The following is a 13,018-nucleotide window of genomic DNA, read 5'->3' as shown; positions in this document are numbered from 1 at the left end:
CCAGGTTTCGTCACCCGCGACAATTGAGTCCACAAAGTTGTCCTGTTCGGCTGCAAGGCGGTGATGAAATGTGCGGGAGCCGGCCTGTGTGGCGGTGCGGTTCTAGGCGCTTCAGTCTGGAACCGCGTGGCCGCTACGGTCGCACGTACGAATCCTGCCTCGGGCATGGATGTGTGTGATGTCCTTAGGTTAGTTAGGTTTAAGTAGTTCTAAGTTCTAGGGGACTGATGACCACAGATGTTAAGTCCCATAGTGCTCAGATCCAGTTGAACAATTTGAAGTCCGCGGGAAGCATCAACTCGTTGCCGCAAGTGGTCCTCAGTCAGCATGCGTGGCACCCATCTTGAGTACACCTTCCGGTAGTTCAATGTTTCCGTTAAAATTCTGTGAGCGGTGCTTCGGGAAACCTCAGGAACCAACGTGCAGAGATCATCCAGGGTGATCCGCCGATCTCCACGCATGCTTTTCTCAACCTTCAACACTGTCTCCTCAGAAACTGACTGTCTCCCTCTTCTTGGTTCGTCGTGAATTTCGGTCCGACCAGCTGCAAATTCTGTACACCACTTACGAACATTTTTGACATCCATGCGCGACTCACCATACACTTCCGTCAATTGGCGATGGATTTCAATCGGCGCAGTGCCCTTTGCCTTTAAAAACCGAATAACTGCGCGCAATTCGCACTTGGCGGTGACATCCAACGGCTACTCCATTCTCAACGGTAGCCAAGCCAAGACTGAGCGCCTCAGCGCGGCGTGAGCATGTTTACACACAGCGCGTGAAGCACTCTTCATAACAGTGTGACCAACTGCCACACAATAAAAGTTCTGTACTCATAAAAAAAATAGGAGACCTTACTTTTGGTATTACCGTCGTATTTTGACACTCGGAAACTCACTCATCAGAATGCACAGGCTACTTCCCACTAGCCTAGAATCTTGGAGTTTTCGCAGTTAAAATAGAAATCAGAAAATTGTTAATCTGTGATTATGTCATCTAAAAAGGTATTTCATTTGTCATTGGTTATTCAATTTGAAATTTAAATATTCTCTAAAGTCTTCGAATTCCCGAGACCGATATCTTGCAGCATCTGTTTCCACAACAGGTAAAACTCGTACATATTCTCGATTCTAAGGATGGATGTACTGTCTATATGCATACTTAAGTTTGTACAGGACCCTCAGAGCGCGAGCCCCACTCGTATCTGGCCATTAATTTTCTTTGTCATCTAAGACATGAAATCTAAAAGGTAAAATAAAAACAAGAAAAATATATGCAAATCACGATTTAGAAACTGTCTTAAAATTGAAGCAATGCACTGTCACCACATATTGGAAGACCTGCCCAAGAAGAAATGGAAAGATTACGTGCCCGATAGGGTAGGAAGTGTTACATATGGAAGACTGATAAATGGTATCCATGGGGTCAAAGTGGATGTTGGACAGACAGGGAGTGTAGGTAAGGCCGTAATCTGAAGGAGGAGGAAGGGGGAGGAAAATATGGGGGCGGACAGGAAAAAGGATGAGATGGGTGGAATGGAACTTTATTTGGTGGGATGAGTACATGTCTGGACGGATTTCATTGTACAGGAGAAGTGGACGGTTGAAATATCGTTCGGAGGGCATATAGAGAGTGTGAAGGTGCATGGCTGGTGGAATTTGTCGGTACAGACGTGTGGGTGTACTAGGAACGTAAATTAGAGAAGAGACAATAGCGTTATTGGAGTCGAGTTTACGAATGGTGTAGGTTTTTCTAAGGTGTCCAATGCAAGCGAGGCAGAGGGTTAGGAAACCGGTATATTCAACATACTGAAGCAGATGTCGACCAGCGTACAGGAGATAAAGAAGAGGAAGGAAAGCCTCATATATAGAGTGAAGCTGTTAAGATAGAACATCGAAAATACAGGGTGTGTGACCTAGAGGAAAACGCAAACAAATGCTTATAACGAAACAATTTGACATTTTATGTTGTTGGGTAAATACGTAATCCATATAGCCACTCTCCAAGATGTGATCCTCACCATGTCGTAAACAGTGCTGAGCCGTATGACACATGCGAACGAATGTTTACTGTGCTAGCGAGCAGACGTTCTCCTGATAGTCGATATCTGGACGGCGTAACGAAAGGTGTAGGGTCTAGTGCGTGCCATGGTTAGCACAGTTAAAATCTGCAGTACATGTTCAGCGTCATGCAAATAAGGAATGGAACGTGGATCATCCGACACATAAATCTTTTTATCACTCGGACAGAGCTCTTCGACAAACTGGAAGTTGGATTTGAAATGTTTAGAAACATCCCCAAACGACTGTAAATGAAGAAACCGTGGAACGTGTGTTCGAAGTATTAGCTAGACGGCTACATAAATCCGTTAGACAAACTGGTAGGGAATTAAACGTCCCCCATTCGACTGTGCACGCCACTGCGTACACATGTCTCGTGTTGCGTGCATAATCACCGCATCGGGTGTGGTTTTGCTATTGAAATACTGCATTGTATAGACGGAAGGGACGACTACCTCATTGCAGTGCTGTTCAGTGATGAATCTACCTTCTACATCTGTGGCAAAGTTAAAAGGCATAAATGTCGAACTAGGGAAGTGAGACTCCACGAGAAGTGTCTGACTACGAAACGGACTCACGAAAAATTAATGTGTGCTTGGGATTACATAAACATGGTGAGATGGTCCATTTTTCACAGAGTCTGCAGTGACGGGACACACCTATGTCAACATGTTGGCCAAGTATGCAGTTTCACAAACTCCTCCCGAAGTCAATTTCCAGCATGGTGGTACCCTCCACTACACCCTCCTCCTCCCTCTACCCTCCACTACACCCTCCCCCTGCCCTTACCCTCCAATACCCCCTCCCCCTCCCCCTACCCTCCACTAGCCCCTCCCCCTGCCCCGACCCTCCACTGCCCCCTCCCCCTGCCCCCTACCCTCCACTACCCCCTCCCTCTCAACCCCCACCCTACACACACACCACAGGTCAACAATCTGCATTATCCTTCCCACCATCCTGTCACTCGAATATTAACTTTCAAATAAAAAAAAAATCACTCCGTCGTCAGGCCACGAGTGGCCTATCTGGACCATCCGACCGCCGTGTCATCCTCAGTGGAGGATGCAGATAGGAGGGGCGTGGGGTCAGCACACCGCTCTCCCAGTCGTTATGATGGTTTTCTTGACTGAAGCCGCTACTATTCGGTCGAGTAGCTCTTCAATTGGCATCACGAGGCTGAGTGCACCCTGAAAAATGGCAACAGTGCATGGCAGCCTGGATGGCCACCCATCCAAGTTCCGACCACGCCCGACAACGCTTAGTGTGATCTCATGGGAACCAGTGTAGCCACTGTGACAAGCCCGTTGCAACTTTGTAATAGATGTATTATTTTTTAATGTTTTACTTGAATGTAATTATATTTAATATTAATGTGACCAACACCTATGTTCGACGTCAACGTACAATAACCACTGATAGACGACATGGGGCGGATCTAGCTGTGGAGGGTCTATAAAGGGTATTGGGAAAAACAGTACCGTCGTTGTCATAATGCAGAAACGGAGGGATCTATCTAACGTACAAAAGGCCACGATCATTGGCTTTCAGATCAAGATTGAAAGCGTTTCCGAAACCGCTAAGTTTGTAAACAGTTCACCTGCCACCGTGGTTAAAGTATACCGTGCATGTCAAAATGGCACTATCCGAAATCGGTGTCGAGGCAACAGTTGTGCACCACGGACCATAGATGAGAGGGATGAACGACAGCTGCGGAGATGTGTACGGGCGGCTGTTGAGCGACTGACTGCCCAGATGAATCAAGGGTTTATCAGCAGTGTCTCCTCAACGACCGTTCGGCGAACGCTGCTACATGGGGCCTACGCCGCAGGCGCCTTGTTCGTCCACCCATGCTGACTGCTGCTCGTCGGCGACGAAGGCTGGAATTTGCGTGCTAGTGCCGAAACTCGACGTCCACTGAGTGACGACAGATGGCCTTTTGAGAGTAATCACGTTTCACGTTGGATCGAACAGATGGCTGTTGGCGTGTACACGTCTGAAAGCAAACACCTTGCAGCAATTGTCGGTAGGGTCCAGGCCGGAGGAGGGCACCTTATGGTTTGGGGAATGTTTTCGTTGCCTGGGTGACCTCATCTTCCTGGAAGGTACAATAGATCGACATAAGTATGCACCTATATTTGGGAACCATGTCCACTCTACATGCAGTGTGTTTTTCCTCGGCTTGATGGCACCTACGAGCAGGGGAATCTTATGTTTCAAGCAGCAGTGTATGTGTGTTCTTCGAAGAAAACCAGGATGAGTTTATTGTACTCTCCTGGCCATCAAACTTTTCAGGTTTAAACCCAACCGAAAATCTATGGAACCACCTCAGTCGGGCTGTTCGCGCCGTGACCCTCAACCGAGTAACCTTACAGCTTGCCACGGCACAGAGGTCAGTATGGTTCCATACCCTGACACTACCTTCCAGAACCTCACAGACTCTCTTCCTGCACGTCTCGCAGTGGTGCACGATGCAAAAACTAATTATCGAGGCTTTTGACAGGTTCTCACTTGAATGTGAATGTACAGTGTATAATGAATAAAACAATAAAGGAAAAAATACTTACATGGACTCCCTAGTGCTATACTTTTCACAGACTTAATCTACTACTGCAATACATAAGAGCAAAAGGAACGTCTCTATTTCCAACTGTGCGCACTCTGGAACTGCATCCCACGGCATCAAGCTTGCAATTACAGCTGCCGCAGTAGAGGATTCTTTTCGTTGCCCGCAGTAGATTTATAACTTATCTGAAGATATTATTTTCAAGAGCAATCGTCAAATAACAGCACTGGATGTCGTTGCCACACTATCTCGAAATCCTGCAACGGGATGAAGTGCATCCAAACGAGCGATTTTGAAAAAGGCTGTGAAATCATATCACGCTCTCAGTTGTAAAGGTAATGTAGTTCCTGCTTCATCTTTAAACTAAAATGTTTTTTTCTAGACATAATATTGTAATTTGTCGATCTACGACAACATTGTCGTTGCAGCAGTACCAACATGTAGATATACTGTTTGCCCCACATCCCTTCCTACTATTTTTCTACTTTTTAGTAAAACAATAGTCAAATCTGCTCCTGTTCCTTCAGTACATCTTCCGGTGTCCACAGTCACTGATATCTCGCGTAATCTCACGTAATAAATAAGTACCCTTGTGACCCGAACAGATTTTCAACCCTCCGTTATACGGTTCGAATTTGTCGTAATTGTGTTTTTTTCTGATTGGTGGAGAACTACAGCCTGCACAGCATTCTAATTTGACAGCTGGTATACACGTGTTTGGCACTAGTTTTCTACAATATTACGCAAGTTGCGTGGGTTTCACAGGTCAGTTTACACTACTGGCCATTAAAATTGCTACACCAAGAAGAAATGCAGATGATAAACGGGTATTCATTGGACAAATTTATTATACTAGAACTGACATGTGATTACATTTTCACGCAGTTTGAGTGCATAGATCCTGAGAAATCAGTACCCAGAACAACCACCTCTGGCCGTAATAACGGCCTTGATACGCCTGGGCATTGAGTCAAACAGAGCTTGGATGGCGTGTACAGGTACAGCTGTCCATGCACCTTCAACACGATACCACAGTTCATCAAGAGTAATGACTGGCGTATTGTGACGAGCCAGTTGCTCGGCCACCATTGACCAGACGTTTTCAATTGGTGAGAGATCTGGAGAATGTGCTGGCCAGGGTAGCAGTCGAACATTTACTGTATCCAGAAAGGCCCGTACAGGACCTGCAACATACGGTCGTGCATTATCCTGTTGAAATGAAGGGTTTCGCAGGGATCGAATGAAGGGTAGAGCCACGGGTCGTAACACATCTGAAATGTAACGTCCACTGTTCAAAGTGCCGTCAATGTGAACAAGAAGTGACCGAGACGTGTAACCAATGGCACTCCATACCATCATACCGAATGATACGGCAATATCGCGATGACGAATACACGCTTCCAATGTGCGTTCACTGTGATGTCGCCAAACACGGATGCGACCATCACGATGCTGTAAACAGAACATGGATTCATCCGAAAAAATGACGTTTTGCCATTCGTGCACCTAGGTTCGTCGTTGAGTACACCATCGCAGGCGGTCCTGTCTGAGATGCATCGTCAAGGGTAACCGCAGCCATGGTCTCCGAGCTGATGGTCCATGCTGCTGCAAACGTCGTCGAACTGTTCGTGCAGATAGTTATTGTCTTGCAAACGTCCCCATCTGTTGAGTCAGGGATCGAGACGTGGCTGCACGATCCGTTACAGCCTTGCGGATAAGATGTCTGTCATCTCGTCTGCTAGTGATACGAGGCCGTTGGGATCCAGCACGGCGTTCCGTATTACCCTCCTGAACCCACTTATTTCATATTCTGCTGACAGTCATTGTATCTCGACCAACGCGAGCAGCAATGTCGCGATACGATAAACCGCAATCGCTATAGGTTACAATCCGACTTTTATCAAAGTCGGAAACGTGAGGGTACGCATTTCTCCTCCTTACACGAGGCATCACAACAACGTTTCACCAGGCAACGCCGATCAACTGCTGCTTGTGTATGAGAAATTGGTTGGAAACTTTCCTCATTTCCACACGTTGTAAGTGTCGCCACCGGCGCCAACCTTGTGTGAATGCTCTGAAAAGCTAATCATTTACGTATCACAGCATCTTCTTCCTGTCGGTTAAATATCGCGTCTGTAGCAGGTCATCTTCGTGGAGTAACAATTTTAATGGCCAGTAGTGTAACTACGTTTGTATGGAACCCACGGTGTGCGAACCTAACCCTCCCCCTTATCCAGATTTTTATGGATGATAATTCGCGACCACGTCGAACCGATTGGTGGAGGAGCTGTTTGAACGAGAGAATATTTGATGAAAGGGCTGGCTTTCCGATCCGATGAAGAACGCGTGGGATTCGTTGGGGAGACGCATGGCAGTACGTCCACATGCACCAACGATTAGTAAACAGTTGTCAGCTGTGTTACCAGCGAAGTGAATTCTCTACCATGAGAACTCCTTACCAAACTCGTGACCAGAATGGGAGCACGTTGGCACGTTGCAGAGCATGCTTTGCCTTTGGTGGTGGTCACAAACCCTATTAAGAACCATGTCCCACCTTTCGTAATGTCCGGGCACCATCATGAATTCCTGCGACTTCAATGTACTGCCTTTGAGTAAATGTCTCATTACTGTGCGCCTCGTTGCGTATTTCTTTCACTTACCTCCTGTGCGAAACTGCAGCAGTTCTATCTGTGCACGGTCCAAGTGGAATGTATTTTCCGATACAGTCTGCTCTTCAGTACTTCCCGACTTTCCCCTACACTGAAGACTGGCAGCAGTTGTTGCGACTTGAGGTTTAGATTAGATTAGATTAGCTTCACTTTCATTCCAATTGACCGGTAGTGAGGAGGTCCTCCAGGATGTAGAACATGGCAGAAAAACAACAATACATGACAAATATTTACAACTAAAACAAATAAGCTAATGTACCATTCCACAGGTCCCAAGTGGGATGATCATCATTTTTTTATTGAACACTATGAAAAAGTCATTTTACAAATACTAATGCACTGAATTTATTATAAAAAAGTTTATTTATCTATTTATAAGGTAATAAAAGTGTAATACAATTACTATAATACTTATTTACAATGAAAACATTACTGCACTGAAATGTTGCAGAAGTTAGATTGTACTTACACACACACACTATTGTGTCTGTGTATGTGCGGATGGACATGTGTGTGCGAGCGTATACCTGTCCTTTCTTCCCCCTAAGGTAAGTCTTTCCGCTCCTGGTATTGGAATGACTCCTTATCCTCTCTCTTAAAACCGACATCCTTTCGTGTTTCCCTCTCCTTCCCTCTTTCCTGATGAAGCAACCGTTGGTTGCGGAAGCTTGAATTTTGTGTGTATGTTTGTGTTTGTTTGTGTGTCTATCAACATGCCAGCGCTTACGTTTGGTAAGTTACATCATATATATATATATATATATATATATATATATATATATATATATATATATATATCAGTTGGTTCTACTGAGAAATTCATCAATGGAATAGAAGGAGTTGGCCACCAATAAATCCTTTAGACTTCCCTTAAACTGAATTTCATTGATTGTTAAGCTTTTTATGGCTGCTGGCAAGTTATTGAAAATGTGTGTTCCTGAATAATGCACACCTTTTTGTACAAGACTAAGTGGCTTTAAATGCTGGTTAAGATTATTCTTATTTATAGTATTGATTCCATGAATTGAGCTGTTGGTTTGAAAAAGTGATATATTTTAATGACAATTTTCATTAAGGAATAAATATATTGGGAAGCAGTAGTTAGTATCCCTAGTTCCCTAAACAGGCTTCTACAGGATGTTCTTGGGTTCACACCACATATAACTCTTACTGCACGTTTTTGTGCCCGGAAAACTTAAGCTTGGCTTGATGAATTACACCAAAAAATAATCTCATATGACATTATGGAATGAAAGTAAGCATCGTATGGAAGCTTTTTCATTTTCATATTCCCTATGTCTGACACAATTCGCATTGCAAATAGAGATTTGTTAAGACGCTTCAGCAGTTCTCTCTGGAGGGCAAACAGTGCCTGCTGTAAAGACTCGCTACATCCAGATGCATGGACTCCTGCCGGACCTTTCAATATAGCTTCATCGTGTTGCAGAAGAACGGCGTGGATCAGCGACGGCTGCGCATCGGCACGGGCGCCGGGGACCCGAACAAGCTGGGCGTCTTCACCAGCATTGACGGGCACTCCTCACTGGGCAAGTGGAGCACGGCAGATTGCAACAGCATCCAGGGCACCGACGGCTCCATCTTCCCACCCTCTGCTGTGTCGACACGCGCCACGCTGCACCTCTTCCAACACGCCCTCTGCAGGCGCATCCCGCTCGAGTTCAGGCACCATTCGCAGGTACTCCGACCTCTTCTTCACTTCACTCTGCTGCCAAAATTCTTGTTCCAACATCATCCAAAAAGTTTCTCCCATGTTTTTCGAGCTCTTCCCACTTCTCTACATCCTTTACTAGGTGTATTTTTCGTTACTTATGTCAATGATGAAAGGAGAAAATATGAAAAGTAGCACATGAAGTAGACAAAAGGAAATACAGATGCTTAAAATTGAGTTAAGAGAAATTGGAAAATTACTAAGCAGCAATGGCTAGAGCATAAATGTAAGACTTTAGAAGCACGCATAAATAAGTGCAAGAAACATGCCAACTATACAAAAATTAAAGAGACTTTTGTGAAAAACAGAAGCATCTGTATGAATATCAAGAGCACGGATGGCAAACCAGTAATGGAGAGTGTTCTACCTGGGGAATAGCGCACTAGGAACCCAATGTATTTCCTGGTCAGTGCTTCAATCTAGCGATCGATTTTAGAATCGCATAAAGGAATACACACTAGAGCCGACCATAAACAATTCCCAGCATTTTCTAATGCTTTTATTGTTGTGTTTTATGCAGCGTTCGTAAATGCTGTGGGATCTAAATTTTTAATTGTTGAATAGTACACTGAAGAGCCGAAGAAACTGTTCTACTTGCCTAACATTGTGTAGGGCCCAGCGAACATGCAGAGGTGATGCAACACAACGTGCCATGGACTCGGCTAGTGTCTGAAGTAGTGCTGGAGGGAACTGACACCATGAATTCTGTAGGGCTGTCCATAAATTCGTAAGAGTACAATGGTGTGGAGATCTCTTCTGAACAGCACTTTGCAAGGCATCCCATATATGCTCAAAAATGTTTACGTCTGGGGTGTTTGATGGCCAGCAAAAGTGTTTAAACTTAGAAGAGTATTTCTGAAGCCACTTTGTAGCAATTCTGGACGTGTGGGGAGTCGCGTTGTCCTGAAGCAATTGCCCAAGTCTGTCAGAATGCACAATGGACATGGTTGGATGCAAACTATCAGACAGGATGCTTACGTGTGTGTTATAACAATATATTTACTTTTGTGCGTTAACATACAGCTATAATTGACGGTGGAAACATATTTGCAGAGAAAAGCACATAATGATACATGTGGTTTTGAATACCTTTATTGGTCAGGGCTAAATGACTATTGGAAATATAATTGTTTTTGGATAGCTCAACATGAATTTCCTAAGGGACCGAAGTTTATCATGCATTTACCAGTAGAATAAGATGCGGAGAAACTATTTCGCCGTATGCAACTTCCGTCCGATTTCGACGAAACAATTTGTGACTGTAAACCATCAAAATTTTCAGAATCATAAAATAAAAATAAATACGTATGGTCATGAAGTAGTGAGCCATAGGTTCTATACTAAATAATTAGTTCATACACAAGTTCCATTTAACTTCGAATTTATGGCAGTCGATATATAACGAACTTACATCTTTTAACATTTCCAGATACACGTCGCACAATATAGCTTCTCACATGAATCTACTGCTATGCATTATGGCACTTTCACATTACACTAAAATAATTTTTTTATACAATCATAATACTACGGCATGACATGCGTGTCCGACACAAATTACGAGAGACAGAAGAATGAGTAACTGTTCATCGAGAATATCTCTTACATCAAAAGAATGTGTAAAAATGTTCTTCTTTTGTCCGCCTTTCGCGCAGCGGCTTTCAAAGTCAATGGCTCTCTGTATCTCTGACGGTGCTTCCATAATAAACACGTCACGTCACAGGACGTTATTTGCTAACTGTAGCTGTTGCCGAGCGACTGCTCGGTTAGTGAATGATTTAAAATGGTATGGCAATCACATAATGTTACGGTGTCGCCTGTCAGCGTTGTATCTACACGTATCAGGTGTCCCCTGTCATTCCAACCACACACGACCCTCGCCATTGCAGAGCCTCCACCAGCTTGAATAGTCCTCAGCTGACATGCACAGTCTACTAATTCATGAGGTTGTCTCCATACCCATACACGTCCATCCGCTCGATATAATTTGAAACGAAACTATTCCGACCAGACAACATGTTTCCAGTCATCAACAGCTCAGTGTTGGTGTTGACGAGCCCCGACGCTTTGTGTCGTACAGTCATCGAGGGTACATGAGTGCGCCTTCAGCTCTGAAAGCCCATATCAGTGGTGTTCTGTTGAAAGGTTCACACGCTGACACTTGTTGATGGTTCAGCACTGAAATCTGACGCAATTTTCGGAAGGGTCGCATTTCTGCCACGTTGAACGATTCTCTTCAGTCATCACTGGTCCCTACTTGCAGGATCTTTTCCTGGCCATAGTGATGTTGGAGATTTGATGTGTTGCCAGATTCATGATATTGTTGTACGGGAAAGTCCCCATTTCATCGCTATATTGGAGATGCTGTTTCCCTTCGCTCGTGCGCTGACTTTAACACCTCATTCAAACTCACTTAAATCTTGAATAGTTGCCATTGTAGCAGCAGTAACCATCTAACAACTGCGCCAGACACTTGTTACCTTATACAGGTGCTGCCGATCATAGGGTCGTATCCTGCCTGTTTACATATATCTGTATTTCAATACACATGCCTATACCAGTTTCTTTGGCGCTTCAGTGTATATTAAAGCAATTTTGAGGATATTGTTAATTCTTCAGTTGCAGAATTTTAAGGTGAGTAGAATTCTGTATATCTTTGAAATTAGTTACTAACATGTGAGCAATTAAGCCACCTTAACCATCGTTTTATCGAATGAAGCGCCAAAGAAACTGGTACAGGCCTGTGTATTCAAGTACAGAGATATGCCAACAGACAGAATATGGCGCTGCAGTTGGCAACTCCTATATAAGACAACAATTGCCTGGTGCAGCTGTTAAATCAGTTACTGCTGCTACAATGGCAGGTTATCAAGATTTAAGTGAGTTTGAACATGGTGCTGTAGTCGGCACACAAGCAACGAAGTGACGGTTTTCCTGTATGACCATTTCACGAGTGTACCGTGAATATCAGGAATCTGGTAAAACATCAGATTTCCGTCATCACTGCAGCTGCAAAAAGATCCTGCAAGAATGAGATCAATGACGACTGAAGAGAATCGTTTGACATGAGAGAAGGACAACACTTCCACAGATTGCCACAGATTTCAATGCCAAGCCAACAAGTGTCAGTTTGGAACAATTCAATGAAACATCAGTGATATGTGTTTTTGGAGCTGAAGGCCCACTTTTGTACCATTTATGACTGCGCAACATATAGCTTTATGCCTCGCCTGGGCCTGTCAACAGCAACATTGGACTGTTGATGACTGGATACATATTGCCTGGTTGTACGAGTCTTGATTCAAATTGTATTGAACCGATGGATGCGTATGGGTATGGAGACAACCTCATGAATCCGTGGATGCTGTATGTCAGCAGGATACTGTTCAAGCTGGTGGAGGTTCTGTAATGGTGTGGGGCATGTGCAGTTGGAGTGAAGTGAGACCCCTGATAAGTGTAGATACACCGCTAACAGGTGACACACACGTAAGCATCCTGTCTGATCACTTGCATCTAACTATGTCAATTATGCACTCTGACAGACTTGGGCAGTTGCAGGAGGACAATACGACTTCTCACAAGTCCAGAATTGCTACAGAGTGGCTACAGGCACACTCTTCTGAGTTTAAACATTTCCGCTGCCCACCAAACTCTCCAGACATAAACGTTTCTGAGCATATCTGGGATGCCTTGCAATGTGATGTTCAGAGGAGATCTCCAACCCCTTGTACTCTTATAGATTTATGGACAGCCCTCCAGGATTCATGGTGTCAGATCCCTCCAGCACTACTTCAGACATTAGTTGACTCCATGTCATGTCATGTTGTGGCACTTGTGTGTGCTCATGGGGGCCCTACATGGTATTGGGCAGATGTACCAGTTTCTTTGGCTCTTCAGTGTACCTTGAGCAGAAGTTCACCTCACCATTAAACACATGATATTTGCAAATAAACTAGATTCCTTCATGTACAAATAGTTTTTTCTGCCTTGAAAATGG

General features: G+C 44.3%; 1 protein-coding gene across 1 annotated transcript in view; it reads left to right on the top strand.

Annotated features, from left to right (window-relative positions):
- The window catches only part of LOC124545461 (lysosome membrane protein 2-like), a 217,979-nt gene that overhangs the window by 169,120 nt on the left and 35,841 nt on the right, over positions 1-13,018 (top strand). The window contains exon 6 of the mRNA XM_047124389.1: positions 8,740-8,988. Within this exon, the coding sequence (XP_046980345.1) occupies positions 8,740-8,988 (249 nt within the window). The remainder of the gene's footprint in view (positions 1-8,739; positions 8,989-13,018) is intronic.

Source organism: Schistocerca americana, chromosome 8, assembly GCF_021461395.2.
Source record: "Schistocerca americana isolate TAMUIC-IGC-003095 chromosome 8, iqSchAmer2.1, whole genome shotgun sequence".
In the NCBI taxonomy this organism is placed as follows: Eukaryota; Metazoa; Arthropoda; class Insecta; order Orthoptera; family Acrididae; genus Schistocerca; species Schistocerca americana.
The sequence above is the reverse complement of the archived record's forward strand: the minus strand, read 5'-3'. Positions and strand labels throughout refer to the sequence as shown.